Source organism: Pavona decussata, unplaced genomic scaffold, assembly GCF_977016875.1.
Source record: "Pavona decussata unplaced genomic scaffold, jaPavDecu1.1 SCAFFOLD_37, whole genome shotgun sequence".
Classification (NCBI taxonomy): Eukaryota; Metazoa; Cnidaria; class Anthozoa; order Scleractinia; family Agariciidae; genus Pavona; species Pavona decussata.
Genome location: NW_028145459.1, coordinates 2,906,349 through 2,922,500, shown reverse-complemented (window position 1 = coordinate 2,922,500; position 16,152 = coordinate 2,906,349). Strand labels below are relative to the sequence as shown.

The window sequence follows — 16,152 nt, the reverse complement described above, 5'->3', positions numbered from 1 at the left end:
TAAGTATCTTGTAATGAATTACAGTGAAACAAACTCAACCAGGGCTACCCAACATTGATCAGCCAATCACAGGTGGTCATGTTTACAATAAAGGAGTCTGGCTTTGGTAGCTTGTAAACCAATCAAAAACGAGAACATTTCTTTAAACTTCAAAGTGTCGCTTTTTTCGGTGGCCCCGGTTGAGTTCGTCGCACTGTAAGTCAGTCACTGTTATCTAGAATGCAGTGGATATCAGTGAAAAAAGGTGACCAGGAACAGCTTGGGGTACCATGCATAAGAGTAAGTGACTTACCTAGAATGAAGTGGGTTGGAATATGATTAAAAAGATGGAGCAAGTTTATTTATTAAGTGATTAGATTTAAAGCTAGCAGCTTGGAGGTCAGGTTATGAGACAATTATATATCATTAAATAGTAAACAAATGTTCAAACAAACACAACAGGTTGTAAATTAGTCATCCAGGTAATATGGCAGCCAGCATTAGATTGTTAAGTATATCTTACCTTATATGCCCAGTAACAAACTGAGTCTGGGTGGTTGATTTCCTTTCCCAGCCTGGCAATAACCTTGGATGGAGTCCATTTTGTTCCCTGAAAATAGAAGACAGGACCTTATGAACCTGTTATCAATAATGCATAATCAAACTATACATCCACACAATTCATACATACACAAATTTTGATTAATATAGTGTCATTTTTGTTTCACATAACTCTGAAGAAATTTAATGAACTTTAAAATATTTCCACTTGAGGGCTTAATTTTGACTAAATGGACCCATCCACCCTCTGGAAACCCCATAATTTCCAACAATCTTCTAAGGAGTAGGTGAGGATATTTTGTGGGACTGCCCATTCCCAATTCTGTACCTCCAAAGTTGCTTTAACACTAATTTATAGGAAATTCTTACTTATAGGAAAACTAACGATAAAAATGTAACACAATGTTTTGTCTTACTTTATTTCATCATGTTATCGTTAATTTTCCTCGTAAAATGTTTATCGAAATCAATCCTTATTTTAAATTATACTTCATTTAATGATTATGGAAATTAAATGTACCCTTCTATCATTAGTTAATACAAATATTCTTTTTACAATTTACCAAAAAAAAAAAACATGATTTCTTGACAGCAGTCATTTCGGAAAGTGGGTGACTTTTGAGATAGGTTATACATCAACATTCAGCTGTGTAGGATATTTTGCACATCACCAATACCTGTGTATTTTGTTCCTCCAGCATCCTGTCCCAGATAGGTAAGATCCATTCCTCAAACAAGCAGTAATTGTTGTTTGGTACAATCAAGTTACCAATTCTATTAATTCCTTTTTTTCGCAGTTCAGTACCACGTAATGAGAAATCACCAAGATATGAGGGGGCCATGCACTTTATAAGGTCTTCTTCAATACCTCCTGCTGTTGTGGCTATACAGTCAACCTGAAAGACATACATAGAGGGTACACAATCAAACCAAATATTTTTAATTTTACAATTCAAGACACATAATTATCATAAATTGAAGAGTTCTGGGCCATTACTAGTTTCTTCCAATGGTCCAGCATAATCTACTTTGTATTTTCCCAGGAAATGCAAGTAATTGTCTCTGAAGCTAGGATTCATGAGCAGCTTTGAGCAAGAAAAAAATTCCACCCAGGGTTCCTTTTAATATTGTATGTGAGGTGTCATCATATGCAAGGAAATGTAACATGAAACAGCCACAGTGTATTATAGTCACGCAGTTTCATCTTGCGCTTTCAAGACAAACTTGTGCCTTGCGATGCGCAGTGTTTTCTGCATGACTGCTGGAACTCCACACATGTGAAAAAAGACCATTCCGACCATACATTGTAACAAGCAAAGGTGCAAAACAGTTTCTCTTGTTGCAGTTAATGATAAGCCATGGGTGATTTCAAATCACCGTAAGCTCACTAGCATAAATTTTTTCTTGACCAAAGCTCATCATTATCTGCCATGTTAAGTTAAGTTTAAGTTAAGTTTCAAGTTTATTAAGTTATAACTGGGCAGCCTCTTCAAGATTAATTTTCAGCCTGAGGGTTCTGGTTACAAGGGCTTATTTAACAATATTTTATTAGAAGCATTTCTTACCTACCATATTGTTCTTGAGCAGGAATTTTATTGTCTCCCTCACGCCACTGGAAATCATGTTAGAAGTGAATCCTAAGAATATAGTACAGTTGTCAATTGGCCGCTCCCCAGGATCAAGATAACTCACATTCTCACCATCTTTGGGTTCCAGAAGTGGCTCTGTCTTTTTTTTAATCTAAGGAGGTAAATCAAAAGGAACATTTACCAACCAGATGACTTACAGCACAGGATTTGAAAACTATGTAAAAGATAACAAGTACAGGAGCCTTTCTTTAGCTTGTGACCAGCTCCTGTCCTTGTGGAGACAGCTTCCTCAAAGCTTATGCTGTCAGCCCTGTGTACAAAAGCCTCTAACAATAAAGGTTTGATTAACTGCCTGAGGCATATAGTTCATTTTGGGAAATGAAAATAAGCGAGAGGAATCGCTTAGAGTTAGAGTAGTCACTTTCATTCATAACCTTTAAGCAATGCCATAAACTTATCTTATGGAGGCACTTTTGATCGTGAATGGGGGCCTCACTGCTTTTGAGGAAAAGGACACCTAATGGAAGAATGATCCAATTATGATCTGATCCACTCCTCCCTTCCACCTCACCTCCCCCCCTGTCCTCCTCTTATTGACTAATTACACACATGTATTTTTCAGAATCCTTTAAAAAAAAAAAAACTTTCCCCACCACCCTTCCCCTTTATTTGTTTTCATATTCTTTGAAAAACAGATTCTCGCAGGTCTTAAATTCGAAAGAACTGAATCTATTGGGGCTGGAAGGGGGGTGGATAGGGAGGGGGGGTCGGATCATAAATTGAACGTCCCGAGGGGTGTTCGTTCAAAGAGGAGAGCTTACTGGAACCAGGGGCTAAATCGAATCCTTGCAGTAACTTTGATTACACCATACTGCGGGCTCTTACCATTTTGTTAATTTCTTCCACTGCCTTTCCAAAATTGGTAGCCTGAAACCCTGTAGTCCTGTACGAGGCAAGCAAGGCGCTATAATCTACACCGCTACTGAAGTCATAACCTCTTACTTCTTCCGATCCTTCAGGCACTGGCTCACTGGAAGCGAGAATTGCATCTTTAACTAACTGAGGGACTTCGGACATCTTTGGTTTTTGAGTGAAGAAGATATATTTCAAAAATCCTTCTTTTCCACGATGTCCGCTCTTTCCTCTTTAGCGCCTCCACTCAAGAAGGTCAGTAAAATCAGTCGACGAAACTAGTACTCTATGTATGAGACCGCATTCTGTACCACGTGCGATTGTTTATTCCAAGTGCGCCTGCTCTTTCCACCCTAGCCGCTGAAATCATAAAATCTGAGACTCTCGATTCCAAATAGAAAATCATGAGGCGAAGCAAACGTTTGGCGGTGAAAAAAGCTAATTTTTCAGAAACCGAAGGAAGTAGTCAAGAAGAAGTTGCAGATGTGAAAAATCAAGATGTAGAAGCTTTAAATTTGAGAGACAGCCCTTCCGATTGCAGTTTATACATCATAGATAAAACCCGGAATAAAAGTGCATCACAATTTTTAACCAGTGACCATGAGGACAGTAAAAACGATGCAAGTGATGGTGAGGATGATGATGAAGATCTAGAGGAAGGTGATGAAATTGTCTCAACTGAAAGATTAGCGGATTCACAAGACAACAAAGGAAATTTAGAGGACTTCATCTCTCTGTCAACTGAATCCAAGAAAACTTTCAAGGAGTAAGTGATTTTGAGATGCTTGAGGGATAAAGGGTTATTAACTATCATGTAACTATAGACAGCTATTTAACACAGGACCTCTTATTTCTATACCACTGAATGTCACAAATGCCTTTTGTATTGTCACACCCTCTGCAAAGAGCAGAGTAACTGCAAAATACCCGGCTAAACACTACCACAAGCAACGTTACACATTTCCAATTTTCTTGTCGAGTCCACAACAAATAGCAAACTTCTTCAATCATCCAGGAGATAAAAGACATAAATCTGGAGACCAGGAGAAACGGCTCAACATCTGGATAGTACAGACCTAAATCTGGAGACCAGGAGATATGGTTCAAAATCTGGAGACTCCCGGATTATCCGGGAGAGTTGACAGCCCTGACTAGTATGCTTTCCAGGCTATATGGCTATGTGGCTACATTACCCTTTCGTGGCTATCCAGCTACATGGATATGTAGTCACTCAGCCACTTTTTTTGTACAGGTATTTTTAAAGTTGCAAAGCCGCTGTTTCAAGAGGGGTTTTGGAGTGGTTGGGTATTCTGCAGTTACCAGTAAGCCCAAAGAGCTTCACCACAAGTGACTAATGTGGACCAAAGTCACCCTGCAATTTATAGACCACTTTGTACTTGTTAGGGGGTCATGGGTAATCATACAAAGATGTCAGGGAATTCCAAATTAGTAAAGGAATTCCAATTTGGAAAAATAATGCTTTTGACATTCAAGTGCAAAGACAAAAACAAAACAAGGAAAATTTTGTCATGTGATACCCACTTTGATTCAGTAATTTTGTGAGGATCAGGTCTATTATGGTAGCCATCCAGCTTCATCAGGGTGGATTCAGGGAACCCCTTTATTTCTGGTTATCATCTCCTATTTATCCTTTCCCCTTTCCCTTTGTAATACTGATGTTTTTTCGGTTATGTTAGCTCCGCAGAACTGTCATCAGAACTTCAAGTTGACATCAATACACAGGATTTGTACCTTAGCTTTGACAAAAAGAGCTCCAAACCTGTTTCACTCAACAGAAGCTTTTCTGAACTGGCTTTCAATGATAAAGAGGTAAAATCAGTGTTCATTGTTTCTACGTAAAGTCTACTTACTAGTCTAATCACTCTCTCATTAATTATCCATAGTTTTAGTTGGTTCAAGTCCTTTACAGAATTTATCAACAAAAAGGCATCTTTGGCTCCCAGAATTAGCCTGAGAGAATTTTTCAGACTGCTCGTGTAAAAAAAAGCATGGGCTAGCACAGAGTTCACTCTGAGTTTGTGCCAGTCTTGTTTCCTTGTAAGAATTCCTTTATGGCAGATCTAGACTGTTTTCAGTTTTTGAGTACTTCTAATATTCTAATATTCTTTCTTTTTTTTTTTTACCATTTTAAAGGAGGTTTGTAAAGTGAGAGTTGGCTATTTTTAATCCCTGTACAAATCATTCTTCAACTCATCTCCAAGAGCTTAAGGATGGTGCTTACTAATTCCAAAGTATTTTTGCGCGGTTTATGACTATGGGGGAAAAACAGATCTTAGCAAGGGCTATTGGAATCCAAGGAGAAAATTGTGGGTAACCATGCATTTTTTAGAGACAATTAAGCAATGATATTTCCAAAAAATGCCAAAATTCAAAACAATGTATGGAATTTTTTCCCAAATTGAAGCTTAATTATCTCTAAAAGATGCATGGTTACCCCTAATTTTCTTTTCAGATCCCAATAACCCTTGCCAAGATCTGCTTTTCCCGCATAGTTATAAAACGCATAAAAATATCACTGTTTTAACAGGCACCACCGTTAAGAAACCCGACTTTCTTGGACCATACATGTAGCAAGATGCGCAGAAGTTGAGAACATATATGCACAGTAGCAAAAGTAGGCGCTGTCCTTAATCAATGCTGTTCTCTTTGTTTCTTCAGCTGATGAAGAGAAGTGTAATAACAAGTGACTTTGAGAAGCGACATTCTGTTCCACCCATGCATGTTTCACAATTTACCCAAAGAAGACAGAAGAAGGTAATTTCGGATTTACTTCATGGATGCTAATTCTTTTAAATGCTTAAAATGAATGAAAAGAAAAAGCATTTAAAAAATTAACACTTAAATCATCACTCACAATCTCTACTCATTAAACTTACTTATAAACAGCTTGGTTTCCTAATTAAAAAAAAGCAATGGTGAATTAAAAATTATCTAGCAAAATGCAATAACCTTAAATTTTTGTGTGTGCTTTCTTTGTTGCACACTACTTTCAATGGTGTTTCACAAGAGGATAAAAATTTACATTATGTTCGCCAAATACACTATGATCAAGACATTGTGCAGCCTAGTCTATGCATTGTCCTTTTTTTGATCTTCAAAGTGGAGTATTAGAGTATCTTTTGAGTATTTTTTTTTTATTTTACCACAAAATAAAGTAAAGAACAAAAAAATACATTTTACATTATATGATTTATATGTACTCAAGGCAGTAAATTGTTTAAGATTAATAGCAAATGAAAATATGTAACAAACTTTTAAGTGTATATGGGAGGAAGATAAACATGAAAAATTTCCCAACATCAGTGAGCAAATTCTGCATCAAACTAGTTTCAAGTCAATGACACATGGTTCAAAATTCTTTATCATCTGTTGGTCAACAAGCTTTAAGCAATGGTTATAGTTTGCGTGGCATGTTTTTGAAATGTTTTTGAACTCAATTAAACCACCAGTATTAATATTTAAACCCTGGAATGCACTAAAAATTTTAAGATACACCTTTTGGCAATGTGTTTGGCCCTTAAAACGCATGATTATCTTATTGAACATAAATTTAACCACTCAAATAATCAGAATCTGTGTGATATGAAATTTTTCAGAAAGTCAGAGAAGAGACTGCAGGACCGATGTGGTTTAACCTTCCAGCAACTCAGCTAACACCAAAAATTGAAAAGGATATGAAGATCATGAAGATGAGGAATATCTTGGACAGAAAACGTCATTACAAGAAGAACGACTCCTCTGTATTACCCAAGTATTTCCAGGTAGGCTGGAATGTGGTTGTTCATACCGGGAAATTATGTCTGTTTCTTTGCAACTGACTAATTTACTGGTGAGGTCGACTTTTTTTTAACCAACTTTGTGGTGTTTGAAAATTGGATGAAACATTCTTTTGAGTGTTTAATATTGCTGAGATTCAAACCTAAAACGGTCTGTTGGAGTATGGACATTTGAGTTTGATTTTGGGCTCACTAGGGTTTCACCTCTTTTTAACTTGAGCTTGTGTCGGTGAATGGCTGGAAAAATAATTTGTTAGACACTATATAGGAAGATTTAACATTGCCTGAATGACCATTTTGTTTATTTCTGATTTTATGAATTTCTGGTGTATTATTTAGATTGGTACTGTGGTTGAAGGATCAACAGACTTCTATGCTTCTCGTTTTCCAAAACGTCAACGGAAGAGTAACATGATTGATGAGCTACTGTCAGACGCTGAATTTAGGAGGTTTGTCCAGATTACAGATTTGTCTGCAATGGCAGGCTATTTGTACAGACTTTAATATATTTTTTTTCGTTTTCATTTGATGGAGAAATGAGATGTACTTTGGTGTAACTAATCACATAAAATGTCTTTTTTTTTTATAGGAATTGTTTATTAGAAGCATTTTAATTAGACTGATCAGCTTTTTCTCTTCAACAGATATAACAAGAAAAAATACTTGGAAATACAAGCTGCAAAACAAAGTGGAAAGAAAGGATTTCACAAGAAGAAGATGAACAAAAGGAAATCAACTTGGTCAAGAACTTAGTTTTCAGTGTGATTACAATTCATTTTAATATTTATAAAGATATATTTTGGAATTCAAGAGGTTAAAAAAAATTTTGATATTTATTAAAAAATACTCATTCAGTTAGAATGATACAACATGCGTATGGATTCACACAGATACCTTTAGACCCTTGTATAAACCAACATTACCGAGGTTACCAAGTAATAATCTGTAAACACCAATGGCTGTTGTGTCGAAAAGGTGGGAACAGGTTGTTCGAATTCACTCAGATGTTTTGTATCCAAGGATGGATTGCACTGCCATCCATTCGTTTCCCCTACAAGTTGTTTCACGAACGGCCAGTTTGCTTAAAATGTCTTAGATCAGTTTGCTAACGTCTTTATGCCTTCTTGTGCGTAAGTTAGGATCAAATGAAACAAAAAGTTACCCTTTTTATCTGACACTTTTGGATTGAAATTTAAAGTATCTCAGCCTGTAACTTTAGAGTAAAATGTGAAAAATTCAAATACATAATGATTTCATGCACGATTGATGTAAATCAGTGAAATACTCAATTTTCCATCTCTTTCCAGAAGAAGAAAAAGATTCCTTAACTGTTACATAGTTCTCTTGAAAATGGAGTCATGATCACTCCGAAACGTCGGCTTTTATCGTTCATTTTTGCTGTTATAAACAACTGATTTACTCTCAGACATAATCTGGTTCCCTCTGGCCTGCTGATAGGCTTCCTAAGATCTCCTAAGTCATGATCAGTGGATTAAACTAATATTTATCCTACCAACTGAGTGAGCGGGCCTCTAGCAAACCTGTTTATACAGGGTAGGATATCTCCTGTATATGTACAGCATTTTGTCTTTGTACTTGCATTACATTTTATATCTCAATCTGAGGTAGCTCACATGGCTGAGCCTAGCCACTTTCTGCAGCATTAAACAACTAGTGTTGCCTCTGTGCCCCTACCCCCAGCAGTATGTCACTGGTACCCATTTATGGACTGGGGTGAAGACGACCATTACCCACTGACCATCAGATCTGACGTCCAATGCGCTCACCACCTGGGCTAACCTCTGCACCTCAACAATCAAAATTAATGCATGTCGGGCATTAATTCTTTCATAAACAAAGAAAGAAAATATACAAATATGATAAAAAAAAAATGAAAAATTTCTGTTTTGACATTTGTTTTGAGAGCGAGAATTCGTGTGCATTATATGACGTATACGTTTTTCCACGCCTGCCGCTGTACAAAATTAATGACTGCGTCCGTTGATACATCTAGTTTCCATGACAACAATCCCCAATAGTTGAGTCGCCATATTGTTTTTCAGTGGTGTGAGCTGGAAGGTTTACCTTTTATCATTATTCTTTGCTAGTTTTAAGTCATGCCTCCAAAAAAGAAAGGAAAGAAAAGTGGCAAGAAGAAGAAGAGTGGCAAGAAGAGCGCCAAAAAGTCTCCCTCCGCGGCGCCATCTAGTGATGTTCTCAATGAACTTTCCAAGGAGTATTTTCTTATTCAGATCCGAGACTTGGAGGAAAGGTTGTCTCGCTATCAGAAAAAGTGTGACGAACTTGAACTTGCAAATCAGGATTACAGATCGCAGTATGAACAACAAACAACGGATAAAAAGGAGATTGTTTCGTTTTTGAAGAAACAATTAGAGCAAAGAGCGGATGAAATAGCCGATCTCCAAGATCGGTTGATAGGATTACAACAAGCCAAAGATGGCGAAAAAGATCAATACGAGGTGCAGCTAGCCACTTTAAGAACTGAAATGCAGGAAATCAAGGACCAGTTAACTTCAGAGAATATGGTTTTGGGCGGAAAATTAGCTTCTTTGGAAGAATTCCGTGTCCAAAAGGAAGATTTAATGGCAAAATTTGCAAAAATGGAGGAGGAATTAGAGAAACAGCAAAAGGAACACAAAGACGTAATTTACAACTTGGAAAGAAAAGCTGTGGTCGACAAGGACAGGTTTGCTATTTTTTCTTGTCGAAAAGAGATTTACTGTAACATTTTTTAGCAGTCTTTCCCCCATCTCAAAGCATTATAGTATCCCCCGTCCCCTCCCTTTGAAATCAGATTTGTATTATCAGTAAATCCATCTTGGACCCAGGAATTTTCTTTCTTCTTTCTCCTCAAACAAAATATATCTCCTCTCTCTACTTTGCCACTCATTATAGCCACTCCTGGGCTCAATTTTGTTTGAGAAGAAAGAAAACCGCCCGTAACAAGCCCCTCCCCCATTCTGGAAAGTTGGTATCTCATATACTGAAGTTTTAAATCACAACCTAAGCAATTAAAAAACACCACGCCAACCTCAAGTTAAGTCCATTTCAAGTCTATTACAAAAAGCTGAGAAAAATACGCCAGAGGTTGGCTTAAATCACTTAGTTCCAGACCAAAGATCTTTGGCATAGCATGCATGTTTAATTCCAGTGTGTCCCCCCGTCCCCTTGGCAAATTTTGAATAATATTTTGAATCATTGATTGGTTTTTATTTGTTTGGCGATTGAACACACTTAAACAATACTTTGGGTTTGGCCTGTTTGTCTTTGATTATGAAAGCCAATTTTAACCCAACAAATTTATAAAAATGGGGCCTTTTGGAACTTTTTGCACCTAGATTAAAGAAAGAGATGGTCTTGAGACTGAATCAGGTTGCTGCAGAATTTAGAAAGGTATCAAACAAGCAAATGGCAGAAACAACAAAGAGAACAATCCGAGAGAATGTCTCCATCAATGCACAGCTTGCTAAAATGTCAGACAAAACCATGGAACTTATTCAAGAAAATGATGAACTGAGAACTAAGGAGAAAAAGATGAAACTACAAATTGATATGCTGGAGCGTAATGAGAAGGAGCTGGCCAAGAAGAACAGTAGCAATCAGAAGGTAATTGTATTTACTCCTTATCCTTGTAATTTACAACTACACTGTAGTACAGCGGTACACGTGTCATGATTTTTTCAAGTTTATGTTTATTGTTTGCCACTTTAAAATTCACTCTTGTTTCTTTCACTCCAAATGGATCAGTGACACAGCAAAACTTCCATGTTTTCCAGTTGCATTTAGAACCCACAAAAAAATTTACCATGTTTCTGGAAAAACAGCTTTCAACAAATTCGCTAAAGGTTATTTTGTGCTTGATGAACTGTAGTGCATGTATATGTGATCTTGGTCAGTTTGTGAAGACAAGTTTTCCTGGAAGTGAATATATGAAATTCATATATTTGAATTGCAGGTGAAAAAAATTAATACAGACTGTAAGTGAGAAGACCATCACAGATAATTATGTATATGCAACTAAAGCTGAAAAAACGCTTCAGTTGTCCCTTAGTGCATTTACTGCAATAGTCTTACTTTTTTTACTTGGCATGTTTGACTTTCAGATCATCCGTATGTTGGCAGAGAAAGCCAAACAGCAGGAGGAGATGCTAGTTGAATACGATGAAAATGAAGCTCAGCATAGAGACCTGGAGAGTGAGGTAGAGCTGTTACGAGCACAGGTGGACAGCATGAAGGATGAACTCAAGGTGGGCTGCAAGCAGACATGACACATACTACACTTGGATAAAATAATATCTACCAAATAGCAGCAGGGCTGTTGCCCTTGCCTTACATGTCAGAGCTGTCATTAAGGGCCGCAACCTGTAACACCTATTACGGCTGAATACCATCAACTGAAAAGAACCTTGATGGGCATGTTATAGGTAATCTTGATAGTTGTAGGGTCATTTTACTAAGAAAGCAACAAGATTGTTACAGGTGTCAAGCTCAATGCCAAATGTGACCAAAAATCAAACTTAATGACAGCCCTGCATGTACGATAGTGTCTCCTCCGCCTCATGTGTAATTTGGCGGGTAAATGGTAAATTCAAGACTGTAAGATGGTGAGACCAGATATCATTTTTCTGGGAGTCTAAGGCTTTCCTAGTCTTTCAAATGACATTGAGACTCAGAGATATTATCATTCACCAGTCTTTGTTTGAGCTAAGGGACACATAAGGCCTTGACACTGTAAGAGTGCTTCGCAAAAAAACAAAAGTCAAGACTGCAAAACTGGCCGTGGTTGTCACTCCTATATTTGCCTTCCTCCAAGACTCCCTGTAAGATCAAGCTACATATTTTACTGAGGACCTTCAGGAAAAAGAACTTGATATCCTCTTCAAGTATCATGAAATATGTTGTAAGTTTTAACCCTTTAACCCCTAATACCAAAGAACAAATTCTCTTATCATGTCCTGTACTTTTCTTATAAAAAGTACCGGGGAGAAGTACAGGCTATCCATTGGTTAATGTCTGTTAAAATCATTATGTTGTTTCTCATGACTGACAATGTAACCTCATCAATGTTAAGGGCAGTGCCCTACTTTTTATGATTTGCCGTATTTATTTTTTGGTTTCTCTTGATAGATGACCACAGAAAACAAGGAATCATTAGAGACTGAGCTTGCCAAAGTTACAAAGGACAGAGAGCTGTCTATGAAGAAGAAAGATGAGCTGACTGGAATCCTTTCTCAAGCTGCACAGGCTCTCAGGGATTCATTAGTGGTGAGTTTATCATCACTGAAGTGTTTGCTTTTATTCTTGAAGTCTGATCCTACATGAAGATGAGATAGCCCTTTAAATTTTAGACAGCTGAAATTTAAAAATGTCTAATTTTGATTCATGAGATTAACTGAAAAATACGGTGAATGAATTTTGATTAATTGCATAAATACTACAGAGATGTTATTGATCATTTTTTATGATTCCTTCAGTTGTAGCCTCCAGTGTCAGTCATTTGACTAGTATCCTTCATTTCATCATTTCAGCCTCCTACTGTTGTCCAAGGAAAGCATGATGAAGCAGAAGCCTTTGCTCAACGTGAAAACCTAGTCCAGACCCTCCTGGGAATCCTGAATGATGCTGCTAAATATGGTGTAGGACCCAGTGCAAAAGATTTTATGCCGACTCAGGAGACAAGAGGATACTCAAGCCCCAGCCCTGATATCGGGAGACACATACATAAAAAGAAACCGTAAGTGCCAAGTTTTACAAAAATGTGATTGTTCCACAAAAAAAGTGCTCTACTCTTGAAAGGGATTCTCTTTGTAGGTGAGCAGTGTATAAAATAATGTATTTTATAAGTGAAGGGGTGCCTGGAGAAAAGCCCCATGTGATGTCTGATAAAATGTAGATTCTCTTTCCATTTTGTCTTCCATTTGCTTGTGAAACAAGAGGAGAATTCACGTGGGGCCTTATTCTGCTACCCTTCAAGTGTATTTCTAAGATTCTCCAATTAGGGGGAGCAGGGATGGTGCAGTGGTAAGAGGACTCCCCTGCCGCCATGTGGCCTGGGTTCGATTCAAGTACTCGGTCACCGATGGTGGGCTGATTTTGTTGCTGGTTCTTGTCCTTGTTTCAAGAGGTTTTTCTCCGGGTGCTCCTGTTTTCCTCTCTCCTCAAAAACCAACGCTTTTAAATTCAATCAAGAAAGTGTCCCCAATTAGTGCTTTGTGCTACATACCTTGACACTTAAATAAAGTGATTTATTTCATTTTTTACCTTGTTAGGGCGCCTCCCTCTAAATCCCAGGCTGTTGCAGCTGCAGTTAACCGTCCTCTGCCCCATTACAAACTGGGAGATCTGGGAATAGTTCCCAGGTCTCATCCAAAGCTTGGAGAGAGGACTAGAACTACTTCGCCTTTGGCACCAATCAGGAAGCAGATGAGAAGTGTTGGGGTACAGACTGTTAGTGCACCAAAGGTGAGTGCAAAGTACAGTGTAGATCAGAAATAAACAAGCAAGCAATGCCTGCGTGTATGCGACTCACAAAATGCATGTTTTGACACATGCATCTTATGCATGCACGCTTTCACACTTTTGTTTTTGCTTCTGTTGTGCAGTTTCTTTGTAGATCACAAAAGCATGCCACATGGCATGCAACTACAATTCTTTCGAACTTCAGTTGGTCATGCAAGCGTGATAATCCATCCAAGGTTACCAATAATCCTTAAAAGCATTTTGGTGATGAACTTTTTAACAACCCTGTCTGCGTCAGAGTCGCCTAATGTGACTTTCAATTCATTTGCGTTGAAATGACAGTTGTAATCATGTGACCCATTTGTAGGATGAAGTTTCAGGTGACCTAAGCCTTTCACAAACATTGCAAAACTCTTGATAAATTTCAGTAGATACGCTTGTCATCAGCAGCAATATAAACTCTTCTTTAGTTAGACCTCATCCCAAGTGAAGAGAACGGTACACCAAGTTCATCTTAAAGGGTCCTATATTAGTGTCTTGATTTACAGTCTCTTATGCAAGTTATTTACCTGTCTTTGTAACATTCTGTGTTTTTGCTTTTGCAGGCCATGTTTTTCGCTGATCAGCTTCTCTCCAAGCGGAGTCCCACCTCCTCTGCCCATAAGATGTCACATGACTACCATTCACCAATCAGAACAGAGCTTCCTGTTGGCAGCGGGTCACGTGGCAGGATACCTTAAACGCAGATCGAAACAAAACGAGAATTTCTATTTAGTTTTGCTACAACTTGCAAAATATATTTATCATCTCTATGGTGTCATATTTAGGCCAGTTCGGTTGATAATGATGTGCAATTTGTACAAGATGACTTTACTCTGTTCCTAAATGAGAAATTTATTTTTGTAATGGGTTTTGGTAATCAACTGAGCATACCTCAAAACAACCTTACTTTTAGACACGCAAAGGACACATTTGAGATGTCGAGTTCAATATAAATACAGTTGCAATTGCCCTTATAAGAAAGTCTCTTTCAACTGGCTTGAACCTCAGGAACTATGTACTCCCAGGAAACACATTCACTCGAACAATTAACGTACTTTAGAATTAGAGCAATTGTGTTCTTTTGGCTCATACGTGCCAAAAAGGTCACGATTATTGTTAAGTAGTTGTTACAAATTTATTATCTGAAGAAAAGAAAGACGTGCTCTAAATATGTTTTCCCCAGGAGCAACAGTGTATAAAATGTAAAAATACTTTTCGTTCACCAAAAATTACAATCACGAAAGTTGTAATTAAATTTAAAACTGTTCTGTCAACTAATTTTGGTAAAGAAGTATGACCGAACTATCTTGTCGGATACCGTTCAAGCCAGCACCACTTCTTGGAAAATTTGATTTAACCAAGACGTTTCTCTGAGTTACACTCATGACCTGTGTGACTTTTTGTTAATATTATAACAAAGCAAAGTTTCAATGATGGCGGATACAGTACATGTTGTGAGATGCAGTCTAGAGTAAGGGTGTCGGCCTTCCGGCGCTTGTTTTCCTTTGATAAGAAGGGTGATGCCTCACAAGATCAGCCATTGATTTTGTGGTGTAATGGATGTATTTTGAATGATAAATACGAAGATCAGAGTACTTTGTACATAAGACCTGACTGAGATTTTAGTGTTGTAGACTTGATGTAAATATCTGCATGTGTAAATATATCTGAGTGCATTAAAAATAGCCTTGGTTTTGATGTCCTTGCCTGTTGATATGGCTTCAGTAGGTGATTATATAAGACCTAAGTCGCCTTAGATTTGAACAAAAATAGAAATTCCCCCCACTGAAGCTGTCAGCCGAAGTATGGTAACACCGGGAAATGTTTTTGATGCTTGTCCCTGTATGTTTGCCGTTGGAATCGATTTACATTCAAGACAAAACGGGAAAATGCTATATTTTCAAAAGTTTGTAAGCAAAACTCACTTCACTTGCCTTTGAAGCCGTTTCGGCGAATTAATCTTTTTGTTTTTTCGTTCCCCTAGCCTTGTGAAATACAAAAAGTACATTTCTAACGCGGGTTAACATAGCATCTGGCAAAACAAAACGTGTATAAGAATCTTGAGGTGGACACCAAAGTTTCCTTTAAAAACAACTGACTTTAATGCTGGGCGCTATAAAGGAAGACCGTGTCATTATTAAAGTAGACTAGTTAAAATGTTTTAAATTCCTTTATTACACTCATTTTGAAATCACTGGTGATCCCTTCAATCTGATTGGCTCTCAACAGTGCGATTTATTCCCAAATCGCAATACTTTTTTTTCTCTAAATCGCATCCTTTTTAGCCCATCAAAATGAAACCGGGTTTCCTGAAGTGGATAAATAAATATAAATATTGACGAAAAACTGTGAGATTTCAGATTGGGTGTAATAAAGTGGTAATTGAACTTCGTGTTGCACAATTTTGGTCTGCTGCGCGCTCGTTCGATTTTGAAATCACGCGTATGATTTCAGACCAAAATTGCACTCCACTCAGTTCAATTACCATTATGTTGATTACCACATCATTTTATGGCAAACCATGACTGAGTTTGATCTGTTTGGATTTTTAAGCTGAAAATTTAAATTGCCGATATTCTTAGGAACGGAATATTATTCCTCGAACTTACGAGTTTCTGTTGGCTTTCCGGAAATGCTAGCTGGTCTTTTTCCGCGATATTAACGACGGATTTGCCCCAACCGAAAACAAAACGGATTGGTTTTTCAGCATTTGCGAAAGTTTGAGGTGACCCTTCACTAAGCTAACGCTAGTGTTTTTTCACGATCTATTCCGAATTTCTGAGGCGGGTAAT

At 37.6% G+C, this 16,152-nt stretch overlaps 3 protein-coding genes across 3 annotated transcripts in view; 2 read left to right on the top strand and 1 right to left on the bottom strand.

Moving 5' to 3' along the window:
* The window catches only part of LOC146484044 (deoxyhypusine synthase-like), a 9,925-nt gene extending 6,622 nt beyond the window's left edge, over positions 1–3,303 (bottom strand). The window contains exons 1-4 of the mRNA XM_085105370.1: positions 3,015–3,303; positions 2,110–2,280; positions 1,218–1,436; positions 503–589 (exon numbers count right to left, since the gene is read on the bottom strand). Of these exons, the coding sequence (XP_084961496.1) occupies positions 503–589; positions 1,218–1,436; positions 2,110–2,280; positions 3,015–3,206 (669 nt within the window). The 5' untranslated portion in view covers positions 3,207–3,303. The remainder of the gene's footprint in view (positions 1–502; positions 590–1,217; positions 1,437–2,109; positions 2,281–3,014) is intronic.
* A 105-nt stretch (positions 3,304–3,408) lies between these two features.
* Positions 3,409–7,713, top strand: LOC146484043 (deoxynucleotidyltransferase terminal-interacting protein 2-like). The gene is made up of 6 exons (XM_085105371.1): positions 3,409–3,807; positions 4,739–4,871; positions 5,721–5,816; positions 6,659–6,823; positions 7,178–7,287; positions 7,483–7,713. The coding sequence occupies exons 1-6, from the start codon at positions 3,446–3,448 to the stop codon at positions 7,589–7,591; spliced, it is 975 nt and encodes a 324-aa protein (XP_084961497.1). The 5' UTR covers positions 3,409–3,445; the 3' UTR covers positions 7,592–7,713.
* Positions 7,714–8,853: 1,140 nt separating this feature from the next.
* Positions 8,854–15,058, top strand: LOC146484042 (cilia- and flagella-associated protein 157-like). The gene is made up of 7 exons (XM_085105369.1): positions 8,854–9,545; positions 10,198–10,465; positions 10,963–11,106; positions 11,987–12,124; positions 12,388–12,593; positions 13,129–13,321; positions 13,924–15,058. Exons 1-7 carry the CDS (start codon positions 8,956–8,958, stop codon positions 14,056–14,058), a joined length of 1,674 nt encoding a protein of 557 aa, XP_084961495.1. The 5' UTR covers positions 8,854–8,955; the 3' UTR covers positions 14,059–15,058.
* The last annotated feature ends 1,094 nt before the right edge of the window (positions 15,059–16,152 follow it).

What these genes read in the sequence shown, in the direction of transcription:
- LOC146484043 (XM_085105371.1), top strand. Translation starts at nt 3,446, where the DNA reads ATGAGGCGAAGCAAACGTTTGGCGGTGAAAAAAGCTAATTTTTCAGAA. An exon ending in TGGCTTTCAATGATAAAGAG is followed by an intron (nt 4,872 to 5,720) that starts GTAAAATCAGTG and finishes TTGTTTCTTCAG; the next exon opens with CTGATGAAGAGAAGTGTAAT. An exon ending in TCAGACGCTGAATTTAGGAG is followed by an intron (nt 7,288 to 7,482) that starts GTTTGTCCAGAT and finishes TCTCTTCAACAG; the next exon opens with ATATAACAAGAAAAAATACT.
- LOC146484042 (XM_085105369.1), top strand. Translation starts at nt 8,956, where the DNA reads ATGCCTCCAAAAAAGAAAGGAAAGAAAAGTGGCAAGAAGAAGAAGAGT. An exon ending in GCTGTGGTCGACAAGGACAG is followed by an intron (nt 9,546 to 10,197) that starts GTTTGCTATTTT and finishes TTTTGCACCTAG; the next exon opens with ATTAAAGAAAGAGATGGTCT. An exon ending in GCATGAAGGATGAACTCAAG is followed by an intron (nt 11,107 to 11,986) that starts GTGGGCTGCAAG and finishes TTCTCTTGATAG; the next exon opens with ATGACCACAGAAAACAAGGA.